At 41.5% G+C, this 14079-nt stretch overlaps 1 protein-coding gene across 1 annotated transcript; it reads left to right on the plus strand.

Annotated features, from left to right (window-relative positions):
• Positions 1–280: 280 nt before the first annotated feature.
• On the plus strand, positions 281–6466 carry OR6J1 (olfactory receptor family 6 subfamily J member 1). The gene is given in 2 exon segments (XM_088796936.1): positions 281–318; positions 4331–6466. Coding segments are annotated over 2 exon segments (981 nt in total). The 3' UTR covers positions 5274–6466.
• The last annotated feature ends 7613 nt before the right edge of the window (positions 6467–14079 follow it).

A 14079-nucleotide genomic window follows, 5' to 3' on the forward strand; every position in this document is an offset into this window, starting at 1 on the left:
AGAGCTGGGCTCTGGAGATTAGTTGGGTGGAGAAGACATTCCCAATAGTAGGAAACGTGGGGACACAAGGACATTTTGGGGCAGAGCAAAGATAGTGGTTAGACTGAAGTAAAAGATGTGTAAGGGGGAGAGTAAGAGAGTCAGGCTGAGCAGCTTGGGTTTTTTTCTTTTGGATAGTGGAAGATCATGAAGACTTGGCGTGTTGGTAGCAATGCTTTAGGATGTTGGAGAGGAGGGTACGAGGCAGCATGGAGGGGTAGGGGTAAACACACTTGTCACGATGGGACAGGAGATGCGGCAGATGGAGGACTGTGCACTGTGAGGCTTTCTGAGATATTTCTGGTGGTGGTGTTGTTCGCTAGTGTTCTGACTTCGGTTCTTGCTAGTGTAGACATGTTTGGGTTCGTATCCTTTCCTAAGTGGGCCTCAGGGGCCTCAGGCTCAGTGTTCAGGGCCATCTTTGTAAATTGTGCCCCTGAGGACGCTTCCATGATTGGACCCTTCTCTGAAAGTGCATGCTCTCACCTGAGTCGATCCTGCCCTGCCCCACCTCGCCCCGCCCCAGTGGGGTCCAAGCATGGGACCCAAATGTGAGACCCTTCCATAGTATTACCCCTTTCAGTCCTGAAAATGCAGAGTCTGTTTGTGACAGTAGAAGCCTCAGCATGACAGTGCCCAAGCCTGCACTGCCGTGTAGGCAGGACATGCAAGGGATGGTCAGTCTGCCTCATCTAGGCTAAAGTGAGTATTGCTGAGTCCCCTCTGTGAGCGTTGCCCTGAGTATTGCTGACCCTTCTGTAGAATGCAGATGGTGGGGAGAGAGGGCTAGTTTTCTGCATCCTGGGAATCCTAGCCAAGGAGGGTTAAGCAAAATTCCCATGTAGAGAAGCATCTTCCCGTTGTCTTCACTCTTTGTAGCCAACTAGATATATTGTTCAAGGAGAAAACAATTGAGGCAAAACTGTGACCTGACAAGATGTATCCCAGGGCAGCAGTGACAGTGCTCCAGAGTGGGATGGCCAGTATCTCAGTAGGGACAAGGAAAACAAGATTTGTTCTTTGCCAAACCTGCAGACTAGCAGAGCTTCTAGAAATAACAGCAACACTTGATATGATGGTTTATGATTTCCTAAGGCACTTCATATGAATTATCTTATTTTCCATCTTGAACTTCTGAACCAGGCTGACAAAGATGGGGAAAAGAACATTATTCCTGCTTGTCATGTGAAGATTCATGAGCAGTGTCTAGAAAGTTGAGGTGATTTATCCAGTCTTGGTAAGTGAATTATATGTCAAGAAAGCATCTAAAAAAGAAAAGGTCTTTGTGCTATGCAGACACAGTGAGCTGGCTGGAGAGACTGTCCATATGACATGACTACACTGAGGTGAGGCAGGTCTTGGGGACAGACTCCATGCAGGAATGGATGGCTGACGCAGAATTCTGACTCAGTTTACACAGCAGCTTAACTCAGTCCTCAGGAGTTTTACAGTCGTCTTCTTTTACAAATTTATTATTCTGTTTCCTAGTCTAGTCCATAGACCTCTTGATCACTGATAAGCCCATGGCCCCTTCTATCTAGTGTCCAGGCTGACCCCTCATGGTTATCTAAGCCCTATTTGATTTTCTCCTTGGAATCTGTTTGCTTGACATTTGGTTTGCGTTCTAGATTAATGACCCAGGGCAAATATCCTATGAAAGGAACTTTTCTCTCCTTTAGTTTTTCCTCCATTTCTGTGATTCTTCTGAACTCAGGTTCCTTTACATCTCTTTAAGACCAACAGCTGTTCAAGAACAAGTACTTTCCTATCATCTCCAAAGACTGGCATCAGTCACCGACCCTGCAACGTGGCACTCAATGTGTGTTTGCTCATGTACGTTTTCCCCTCACCCCGCATAACTCCAATCACATTATACATAAACATATGTATATATCTAATCAATACTCAATATATGTGTGTGTGTGTGTGTGTGTGTATATATATATATATTTCCCTTTTGGATAACTTTTTTTTAATATAAAGAAACACTTGTTTGTTTTTAAAAAATACAGAAAATATAGGCAATGAAGAAGCAAGTAGTGATCCCCTGCAGTCATACCATCAAGTAATAACCACTCTTAACAGTTTGGCATATATTTTCTCCATTGTCTTTTAAAGTAAAAATTTTGACACATACCAAAGAATATATTTAACATTTATCTACATCTAAATTACACAGCTTAATGAGATATTGAACACCATTGAGCCCACCACCCAAATCCAAAATGGACAATTACTAATACGGATTCCTCCCCTAGCTCATGCCCTGCCTCCCTGCCCCAGAGGTAGCCCCTGTTCAGAAATTTGTGTTTATCATTCCCTTCTCTTTAAAATCATACCATATATTATTTAGTTTTATTGGTTCCTAAGCTTAAATTTAAAAAAAACTTACTGTGTGTAGCTCTCTGGGATTGCCTTTTTTATAATGTTTTTAAGATTTATCTTTCCTGTTGATTGAGTTGTAGTTCATTCATTTCATTGTATAATATTCCATTCTGTGGCCGTACCACTATTTGTTTTCTTGTCTTTGGACCTTGCTCCATCCTTCCCTCCCTCCCCCTCTCTCTCCCTATCTTTCTACTGTGAACATTCTTGTTTGTCTCATGGTGCACATGTACAAGTTTCTGTACCTAGGAGTAGAATTATTGGGTCACAGATCATATGAATGTTAACTTTTACAAGGTAATGACAAATTATTTTCCAAAGCAATTATGTAAATTTACACTCCCACCAGCAATATAAAAGAATTTCTATGGATCCACATTTTCTCCAACACTTGCTATTGTCCTATTTCTTTTTAAAAAAAACAATATAGTGGGTTAAAATGGTATCTTGTCTTAATTTGCATTTCTCTAATTACTGAGATCAAACATCTTTTTGTACATTTATTGGCTACATTTCTTTCCTGTTTAGTAGAATTCAGATCAAATGTTCAGATCATTTTTTTTCTATTGGATTGCTTTTCTATTTCTTATGGCTTTATAAGAATCAATACATTGATTATATATTATAGTTAATAATAAACATTTGTCCATTATCTGTGTCACAGATGTGTTCTCTCATTTGTGATTTGCCTTTATTTGGGGGGTTTTTAATAAACAAAAATTCTTAATTTGAATGTAGTTTAATTTATCAATATATTTTTGTTGTTGTTTAGCACTTTTTTTTTTTTATCTTTTTTAACAAGTTCTTTTCTACCCTAAGGTCAAAAACAAAATTCTCCTATATTTTCTTAAAAGTTTTCATTTTTACATTTAATTTTTTTATCCATCTAGAATGGATGTTAGTGTCTGATATGAGGTAGGGAATCTAAGTTTACTTTTTTTCCTCCATATGGACAACCAGCAGTACTAGCTACCTTTCACCTCTGACATATATCACTATTCCTTATTTGTGTGGGTCTGTTTCTTGGCTCTGTATGTTTTGTTGGTCAGTTTGTGTGTATTTGTGCCAATGCCATCTTGCCTTAACCACTCGTTTTATAAATCTTGATATCTGCTAGGGCAAGTCCCCCACTCCACCCCCACCCCAATTTCTTCTTTAGCAATGTCTTGACTATCTTAGGACTTTGCTGATTTATATTTTGTCCCCAAAATGGGATCATGTTACTACGTTTGTGACTTGCTTTTAAAAATTTAATAATAATAATACATTGGGAATATTTTGTCATTACATAAATTTTGTCATTTACGCATTATAGTAAAATATAATTTTTAATGGCTGCATGATACGTTATTTAGATGTACCATAATTTATGTATTTCATCCCCATTTTTGGATAGTTAACTTGTTGCCAAATTTCCATTATTATAAGCAATTCTGTGGTGAATATTCTTGTGACAAAATATTTTAACATATCCATGAGTATTTTCTCGAGATGGAAATAGGATTTCTGAGTCTAAGGATTTGCTCAATTTTAGGGATTTTGATAAAAATTGTTATATTATTTATTAGAAAGTTCATATAAACCGTGTGACAGTGTAAGTCTCAAGGCAGGCACCTTTGTTAACAATGAACATTATCATTAAAAAACAAACAAACAGGTTACAATTTGATAGGCAAGTAATTTAAACCCAAGTTAAATTTGAATTTCATACCTAATTTGGATTAGCACATTTGACGTTCATATTTTTCTCGTGAACAGCCCGGGGGTTTTGTACACGGAACACACTCCCAAGCATGATCTCCCTTTGTTCCGTCAGAGGACTTGAACCCCAGCCCCCAGGCCCGTGGAGAATCAGACTGCCACCGTCGCAGAGTTTATTTTGCTGAGATTTCCCCTGAGCGGGCAGGAGGCACGGCTGTCCCCGGTGCGCTGCTGTCCCCGGTGCGCTGCCGCCCGCGTTCCTGCTGACGCTCCTGGGGAACCTGCGCATCGTCTCCATCGCGCTGTCCGACTCCCGCCTCCACACACCCGTGGACTTCCTGCTGTGCAACCTCTCTGTCTTGGACGTCCTCTTCAGCGCAGTCATTTCTCCAAAAGTGTTGGCCAACTTAGTCTCTGGGGATAAAACCATCTCCTTTGCTGGGTGTGTCACCCAGTGCTATTTCTACTTCTTCCTGGGCATCGTAGAGTTTCTTCTGCTGACAGTCATGTCGTATGATCGCTATGCCGCAGTCTGTTACCCCCTGCAGCATCGCACCATCGTGAGACCTGCTGTCTGCTTTGGGACCGTTGTGGTCTCTTGGGTGGAAGGCTTCCTATCTGTGCTCTTTCCAATCATCCTCATCTCCCAGCTGCCCTTCTGTGGCTCCAACATCATTAACCACTTCTTCTGTGACAGTGGGCCCTGGCTGGCCCTGGCCTGTGCAGACGCCACTGTCATTGAGCTGATGGAGTTTATGCTTTCGTCCACCATCATCCTCTGCTGCATAGCCCTGGTGGCCTATTCCTATACATACAGCATCTTGACAATAGTGTGAATCCCTTCCACAAGTGGAAGGAAAAAGGCCCTTAGCACCTGTGCTTCCCACCTGACAATAGTCATGATTTCTGGAGGCATCACGGTGTTTATCTATGTGACTTTGCCCCAGAAAAAATACCTGGAGGTCAACAAGGTCCTTTCAGTACTGAGCAGTGTTGTGACTCCATTCCTCAACCCATTTATATACACTCTGAGGAATGACACAGTGTTGAGGGTCCTCAAGGACATGTGGGGCAGGGTTCAAGTAGTTCTAGAAAAGAGAATGATGACAATGCTGAGGAGCAAACTGTCATCTTACAAAGACCACTAAGGAGGGCCCCACCCCTCTTCTTCATCACCACGTATTCAGTACACATTCCCAGTAGTCGAAAGAGAGGACTTGCCTTAGCAAAGGGCTGAGCTAGCTAAGGCGTCCTGAACAGTCTATAGTGGACAGAAGACTGAGCTTGGAGATAGGGACTTGAACTCTGGCCTTGGCTCTAACTTGAATTCTGTGGCCACAGCTGTGTCACTGTGTCACTAGCCACTCTGGTCCTCAGTGCTCTCATCTGAAGTGTCAGGGCTGGACTTGATGAGCTCTAAGTCCCATCCACTGAATATTCTCAGAATTAGAGAGGGAACTTGCAGCCTGTGTCCTATTCAAAGTCCTAACATGTTTGGCTCCATTTCCTCATGGATCCTGAATGCAACTCTTCTGTCAGCTGGCACAAAGTGCTTCCTGATCCCCTCTGCATGGATCCCCTTTCCTTCAATCTTCTCTAGGAATCTTTCTAGGAATAACCTTTATTATTCTCCAGTCCACCATTATATCCCATAATCCATTATTTTTCCTCAGTGAACATTTGTAATGATTGTGATGGATATATGTAGTCTGTGTTATTTAATAATACTGTTTCCTGTAATAGTACATGTTTATGGTGTCCAATGTGCTCACATTCTAATGTAAGACATGGCCCTGTTCCCTCAGCCTCCAATGATTGGCCCATCATGGATGGATAATCTGACTGAAGGCACAATTCATAGCTTGACCAGTGATGTATGTATAACCCGTGTGGCGTGGCTGGGACAGATAAAGTGTACAAATAAATGTCTCTTTTTTGAAAGTTTGAACCAAGAGATGCAGAGACTTACCAGATAATGGTGATGTTCCCCCTGGAAACTCAAGTAGGCTTAGCCCCTGGAGTGGTCATTTTGGGGGGCATGTACAAGCTGATGAATAATTAGAGGAAACCAGGCTCCCCACTGAAGAGAATGGAGTTGGTATGGAGAGAAAAACAGAGAAGAGGTAGATGAGAGCCCTCTCAGCTGCAGAGATACAGAGTGAAAGGCCCTCCTCTCTCATGACTTCCCAGGCTGTTGCGTCCTGCACAACACAAGCCGTGGGAAGGCGAGGGAGGCGGCAAGGGTTAGACTATAATAAAGAGACAGAGACTCAAATACAGTTAAATCACAGAGGACCAAGGGACTCGCAGCCTCGAGAGACTGGAGCCCCGAATCGGGTCGCCGTCAGTATTTGTTGATTTCTTACAATAAGCATCACATGATTAGAGGCAGGGTCCGCGAAACTCTTACACCACACCATAATAAAAATTTTTCCAATTCCCAGATATTTGTCCCAAAGCAACCGATGCACATCGTCCCCAGGTGACTAAGGTGTGGTGTGTACAACCCCTGGGGGAGCAAGTCTCACAAGGTAAAACTATCCCATGAGCTAAGCAGGAAGAGTGAGATCTTATCACTCTAAGAAGTCCTTTGCACAACAGGGTGCAGGACAACAACTGGGGCATGCATCAGCAGCTTCCCATAATGGCGAGGAGGAGGGGTATGGCTACCTCCTGACTTTTATTGTGCTAACTCATGGGGGTCCCAATGGGGTCCCATCTGGCTTAAGTCGTCCCTCCCATGAGGAAACTTACTCGTCTTTGACTGCAGACCCTGCTTACAAGGACCAAATAGGGAGACTTAGGATAAATGAACTCAACCCCAAAGAGGGACAGTCCCGCAGAGTCTTCTTTCCCTAAGGAAAGATTGGAGGGGACAGACGGCTAGGCCGCTGTATGACTACACCAGGCTAGGGAGCTGGCAGTTGTATTTCCTCTTCCTGATTGGATAAGGTTGCTTGTACTCATAAATCAAACCCCTTTTATTGAGCTGTTTTTGAGAAGGTCTTTGTTTCTCGAGACCAAAAAGCAGCTTGACTACAAAGCACTCTCTCTTTCTCTCTGCACCAAGTGCAGCCCTCCCCTTTTCTAGCTCCAAGGAACTAGAAAAGACGTCTGTTTTGAACTGAACTCTTAGTCTGAATTCTTGGTGCCTAAACACTGCTTGGGATGTTTGACTGGCACGACCTAAGCTTATGGTTCAGGTCCGTGCAAGCCAAACTTTTCAGTGTATCAGACATACTGAGGTTTTCTTTCCTGCTCCCTTCAGCTTCTAGCACTGCAGCACCCACTTTGCCTGAATTAACACTTGTACTCCCCGTGGAACTTGTCAGAGGGACATGGCACACCTAAAAAAACTCTGTAGAGTGCTGTGGAAACAAATGAAGACCACTCAAATGAGAACAGAGGCTATTTATCCAGGACTGGCGATAGCATAGGAGTCAGCCACCATGGCTTGGTTTGGCAAAGACTCCAAGGCAGGCAGGGAGTGGGGAAGCTTTATAGGAGATGAAGAGGGTAAGGCTCAGGTGTGCTCTGATTGGAGGATTTTGGCATGGGGAAGCTGGAGGTGGGCTAACTACAAGTGAGGCATCTTTTGTGATTGATTTGGGGAGCATATGTAGTTATCTCTGATTAGTCCTGAGTTTAAAGGAGTGGGGACCAGGGTGGGGAGATGGCAAAAAATAGGGAAGTTGGCAATCTTAACCATGGCCTGACTATTCTGGGATGATTGCTGCAGAAGTTGTAGTTTGACTTCCCTGCCTGGTTGCTTCAGTTTGTGGGTCAGAATTCTACTCTCACGTGTGGTCTGGCTATTGCCCCTTTGTGTATTCAGTGTCTCAGTTCTTAACAGTTCTTGAAACATTTTAAAGTTTAAGCAGATAGACAGTCCTCCCAAAGCGGACAACCAGATCCCATGAGTAGCAGATGATGACAGGTGAGCTCAGATAAGCAGAGTTTACGAGTGGTTTTGCAGGCCAGGAGTGGGAGCTGTAGAAACTAAGAGGCTCTCTCATGTACTGGGGACCCTGCTTCTTTGAGTGACCCAAGCTCCAAGATTTAAAGCCTTTGGCTGGTAAGTCCTGCCCAGGGCACGCCCGCACTAGAAGCAGCTCCCTGTTGCGGTACATCTGGCAAAGCAGTTAAGTTTCTGAGGCCCAGTCTTTAAGGAGATTGAAGAGAAAGTCGAGTCTAAGGTTGGATTAGTGGAGGGAAGGAAGCGAGGCCTCTGCTTCTCTGCAGGGCTTTGAGAGGGCCTCAGAACCACTTTCCAAGGCTGGAAATGTTTCACTTAAAACATCTGGACATTCATGACCCTTCAGTTGTTCTTCCTTAGATCCAGGGAGTCTTTAAACCACTGACTGGGTTTGGATTTAAACACCGCCACAAATTTCCAAGTTCCCACTATGAACCTTTAGCCAAACACGTCCGCTTACTTCCTTCTTCTAAGCATTTTTGTCCTTTGTGAGGTTGGCGTACTTGACTATCTGTCTTCTCTAAGAAATAGCCAAGTGCCTTTGAGGGCAGAAGACTGGGTGTTGTTAATTTTTGGGTCCTCTGCCGTATTTCTCCCAGGAATCTACAACGGTGTTTCTCACACTAGGTATGCTCAGTAGATATCTACTCAATAAAATAAAAATGGTTCAGTGTAGCAACAGTCCTTTTAAAAAATGCACATCTTCGCTTGGACTTGGGTTGGGCCATTCACATTTACATAAAACAGTTCAGCCTGTCTGATAGAAGGTTTGAAAAGAATGGAGAAGGAAGTCACTTGAGGGCACTGGGAGGGCCCCTGACTGGTGGGTATCAGGAAGTGGTGATGTGTTCAGATATGGGGATGAAGGTCAAGAAAACAGGTTTTTTTTGCTTGAAAACTTTGCCTCAGTTGGTCTGTACCTGCTCCCACTTTTACACTCATTCTAGTTCTAAGACCAGATGAGGCGTTGCTTTCCCCCTTCTTCAGAAGACTGAGCCTTAATGGCGGCCTGTCACCTGGTCCTAGAAAGCCTGGGGATTGGCTGTGCTCAAGTGGGCCCCGGCAGACTTCTCTAGTCTGTGCGTGACTTCTTTTTCCTCATGTAGCTGTGGCCCCCAAAGTCCCCATTTGCCTGTGGTCTGTTAACATCCCAGAGGGCTGCTCTAGGCTGCAGCAGGCAGAAGCTGAGGGGCTCCCAGGCCTCCAAAGATGTATGGCCATCTGATACTCGGCAGCTGTTGGGGGAATAGAATTAAAAACAAAATCTTCTGCCAACCCCAAAACCTCTCCACAAAGGTAGAAGAGAAAGAAAACAACTTCATGACTGAGTACACATTAAACCAGAGTATGATGAGCATCAAAAATCCACTAAGGGTTGCAAAGACAGAAAGAATTCTCATTTTTGTTTTTTCATATAGCCAAAGAGATATACTGAATTATATATCAAAAAACCACATTTGTCTAGATTAAATAGCTAGTCCTCAAGTAAGAGGACGTGATGGCACCACTTGTCACACATCCTAAAGTCACTTGGCAGTTGGGGTGACCATCTGTTAGTTAATTAGCTTTATGCAAGGAAAAATAAACATCTCATATCTTTAGGGCAGGGGTTAGTTTGGGAGCGAGGTGTCCACTGGAATTTAGCTTCCTAGCCTCCTGCAGAGACTAGAAGATAGGAGAACTATCTTTCTTGATGACTACACTTCAAAGAGATAGATGGTTCCCAGGTCCTTAGAAAGATATCCTGGGTCACAAAGCCACCAGACTCTTCTTTAGTTTTTTAAATGATTTATATACATTTCAAAGAGATTGGGAGCTCACCTCTGAAACTGACATCATGGATATAAATCAAAATTAGGATCACCTTTGACTGGAGAGCTTTTTTGTTTTTAATCTTTAATGTTAGTTATAAAAATACACATTTGTTGTAAAATTTCAGCCAGTATAGAAGTGTATAAAGTAAAACATGAGAGCCAACTCCCCTTTTCCAGCAGAAAACATTATATTTATAGAACATATGCGTGTTTATTTACACACATAGCTTTTGTTTTACAAAAGCGGGATGGTGTTATATGATTTGTCTGCAACTTGATATTTTAAAATATCTTTTCATATCAAAACCTATAAAATTACATAATTTATTTTTAGATGTTACTTTTATAACCAAAGGACACAGATTTCTAGTACTTTGTTAATGGCGCTAAAATTTACTGGCATAAATGCCTACTATTAGGACTCATGTCTCGTAGTGTATGCCCATCTTAAATTTCAGTAGGTTAGTTTGGTAGATTCCACCAAATTGCCTACAAAAATGTGGTAACAATTTCCTCTCCCACCATCACTGTATGAAGTCACTTCATACAATGATGGTGGGAGAGGACATTACTTCCTTTTCTTAGTGTATCTGTGGCCCCCAAAGCCCCCGTTTGCCTGTGGCCTGTTAACCTCCTAGACTGCTGTTCTGGGCTGCAGCAGGCAGAAGTTGGGGGGCTCAAAGGAAGTCAAGTCACTCACCACTGGTATTACCAGATATTGTCAACCTTAAACAATTTTTTTTTGTCAGTCTGCATGTAAAAAATAGTTTCTCATTATTGTTTTGTATTTTCTCTATTACTAGTGAGGTTGAGCATCTTTTCATATGTTCGTGGTCATCTATATATATCTTCTGTGAATTGCTTATTCATATTTTTTGCCCTGTACACACACACAAAAAATTAATTTTTCTGCTGAGTTGCTTTTCCTTTTCTGATTGCATAAACTATTTTCATTGTTTGTCAAAAGCCTCAATATTTTGCATACCCTTTTAATCCTGCAATTTTACATCTAGGAAGGAAATCATTGGTTAAAAGGACAAAAATGAATGTCCAAGGTGCTTAACACATTGTTTTTAATATAAAAACATTTGAAAGGCACTCTAAAACCCAACAATAGAAAATTGGATCAATAAATGTAGAGAATCTAAAAAATGGAATATAATCAAGAATAATGACAAATTTCTTATATGCTATATTTATTGATGTAGAGATTTATAATATAGAAGTTTTAAAAAATTTCATAAAGCACTTTGTCAGTATTCTTTCATTCTGGTAAATATATATTTATATGTAACAACATGTATGTATGTGTATATACATATATGTTCTCAGAATATATATGTGTCTATAACAGGGATGCCAAAAAAATGTATACATGTGACTTTTATTGATCTTTTGTTATCAGTATATATTGAGTACTACAATTTTAATACAGTTTTTTCCTTTCTTAAAATGTGTATACTTTTTTTGGCACCCTCTGTATATACACATATATATTAAAATATTTAATATGGTTATTTCTGGGTAGTGTAATTATGTTTTTTTAAAGTACTTTTATTTTTTTACAATGTAAATGTTCTATTTACATAAAAATAAGGAAAAATGTTCTCAGAATTGAACCTCCACTCAGATCAGGGTATAGCGGAACCACCGAGTCTCCTACCAAAGCAGGAATGAGACCTGACGTTGCATTAACTTTTTTGGCAGCTTCTTCCTTTTCTGCTTCAATCTGAGCCTTTAGGCCACTAAAACCTTCCGCCTGGTATGTTGGTTTAACCTTTTCGCATGAACTATCCTTGCTTTACTTGTTTCATTTATCTTTTGATGTAAGAAACTTGACGTTCATCTCTGCCTGTAGTTTGATCTGATGAGACAACTGGTGTAGCTGTTTTCTGACTGGTGAAGCCTCTTTTCTTCCTCCGCAGGAGCCTTTGGAGCAAAACCCATTGAAACTTCACACTCGCTGTCTCTTTTGAGCCCCTTGGGTAATTTTCGTGGGAACATTTTGAAATCTGACTTCCTGAAATCTATAAAACTTATGTCTGACCACCTTTCTTCAACATTCTAGTAAATCAACTCGTCAGTAGGGCAAGAATTTAGTAGGAGCTCTGCTTCCAGCAGCAGGAGACGATGAGTAGATGTCTTGATACTTGGGACCTCCCCACTACTGTATTCAGCCTACGGTCACTTTTACAGTCTAAATTTAAAAAAGCATCGTCCATGTCCTCTGTTTATCTTAACATCTGTTCTGTACTCCTGCCAGGTTTTATTTTCCTGTTTGTTTCTTCTTTCAGTTCCATCCACACAGTTCTATCTTCTGTTTTGTGATTTCCTTTTTGACACATATACGACTGTTGTAACTTGAATTATATCAGCTTCCTCCAAACAATGTTATCTTTCCACAGCCATCCTCTCAGTCATGAGTTCCACTGCATCAATCTTGTGATAAAATTCAAGTTCCTTTCCCATTTTGGTTTTCTATAATGTAGCTCTTCCTGGACTTGAGGATTTTACTAACATTAATTAAAATTACAAGGAAAAAAATCCCTGAAAGTGATATGTTTGGCAATAAGGTAACATTTCCTCCCACAAACAATCTTAGAATATCAACATCTTTTCATAAAAGAACAATAGTTTAATCCTGAAAAAGTTTAGGAAGGACCTAATTTCAGAATTTAAAAATATTGAAAAAAATGTTATTTATTTCATCACAGACCAGAAATACTTTGTCGTGGACCAGCTCCAGCCCACAGGCCTGTGTAGGAAACCATTGCTATAATACATGGTTTTGTAGTTTTATATGGACACTTTTCTCTTTCCTTGGAAATTTTAGGAAGTATCTGATACCCTTTTTGTGTGTGTGTTAGTTACCTCATAATTTATCAGAAGCCCATAAGTCTTCTGTTATACGAAATAAGCCCTCTCCCAAATCCTGTTCTCTGACATATTAGTTGTCAGGTGTTCAGCTTCCTGCTCTTTCTTTTTCAGTGTCAAAGCGAGGAGGTGAAAATATCACCTGCAATCCCAAGTCCCTCAGAATCCTCTTCAGTAAACTAGCATGTCCCAGGTTTCTTCTGGTAGTAGAATTTGTTCTGATAGTATCAACTGAAATATGAAGTTGCCGAATTATTAACAAACTCTCCATCAGGCCTCAGAACATACTCAAGGAAGGAACGTCTAACCATTAGCAAGGCCAAGTTTGCAGAGGGCTCCTCCTGGCCTTTTTCAGTCAACAACCAGAGAATGCGCTCTTCCGTTCCTGCATAGGGGCGAGAGCTCTGTGCATCTCTTGGCATCAATGAACCCCCTTAGTATTCTGTCTAGGAATGTGTTATTCTCAAAAAATTATCAGGTTGCGATCATCTTTTGTCTTTAATCCTAGTGAAGGGTGGTATTTAACAGAATTAAGACAAAGACTTTTCTAGCATGATAATGTTGAACTTGTGCTGTGAGAAAACAGTCACTATTAGCAAGTGAAGAGACGGTTTGTCTTGAGCTATTTCACCTGGATGGGGTTGGGACTGACCCTCAAAAATCTGAAGTGTCTTCCTTGCTTCTGCAAGACAGACTAGGACCCTGGGGGTGGGGAGAAGAAAGAGGGAATCTAAAGAAAGAGCCCAGACCCCATCCAAGGAGGACTCTGTATGAATTGAAAGGTCTATGGTGAGTAAAGAAATGTTTTGCACCATTCGTTGGACATTGTGTCTATCAGCCAGTAGGATTATTTCCTAGCTGGTCATGAACGGTACCTGCAGTTGTGGGCTTACAGTGTGAGATGTCGGAGTGGAGAGAGGTACTCATCAAGATTTCATCATTCTTTGGGTAATGACACCAGACTGGCTTTTTAGCACATGTATTTTGGTGTCTATCCCAAGGAGGAAGTTAAATTTAGCGCACTTCCTGGTAGCCACTGAACAGGGGAAGACTTCCCTGGTCTTGGCTTAGTCACAGTCTTTTGCGTCTATCTCTGGAATCTCTCCTTGTAAACTGCTAGTCCTTTGAGCTCAAGTTTATTGAGTGAACTGTTACCATAAATCCTTAGAACATGCCAGGAAAGGTGCTGATTGGCTGGTATGTTCATAGTGTTTCTTAGTCCCAGCCCTCGGAATGTTAGGAATGCCCTAGTCATGTTAAGACAGGGGATTGTAATGGTGGCACTAAATC

Source organism: Rhinolophus sinicus, chromosome 3, assembly GCF_057876585.1.
Source record: "Rhinolophus sinicus isolate RSI-liver-muscle chromosome 3, RSI-T2T, whole genome shotgun sequence".
Classification (NCBI taxonomy): Eukaryota; Metazoa; Chordata; class Mammalia; order Chiroptera; family Rhinolophidae; genus Rhinolophus; species Rhinolophus sinicus.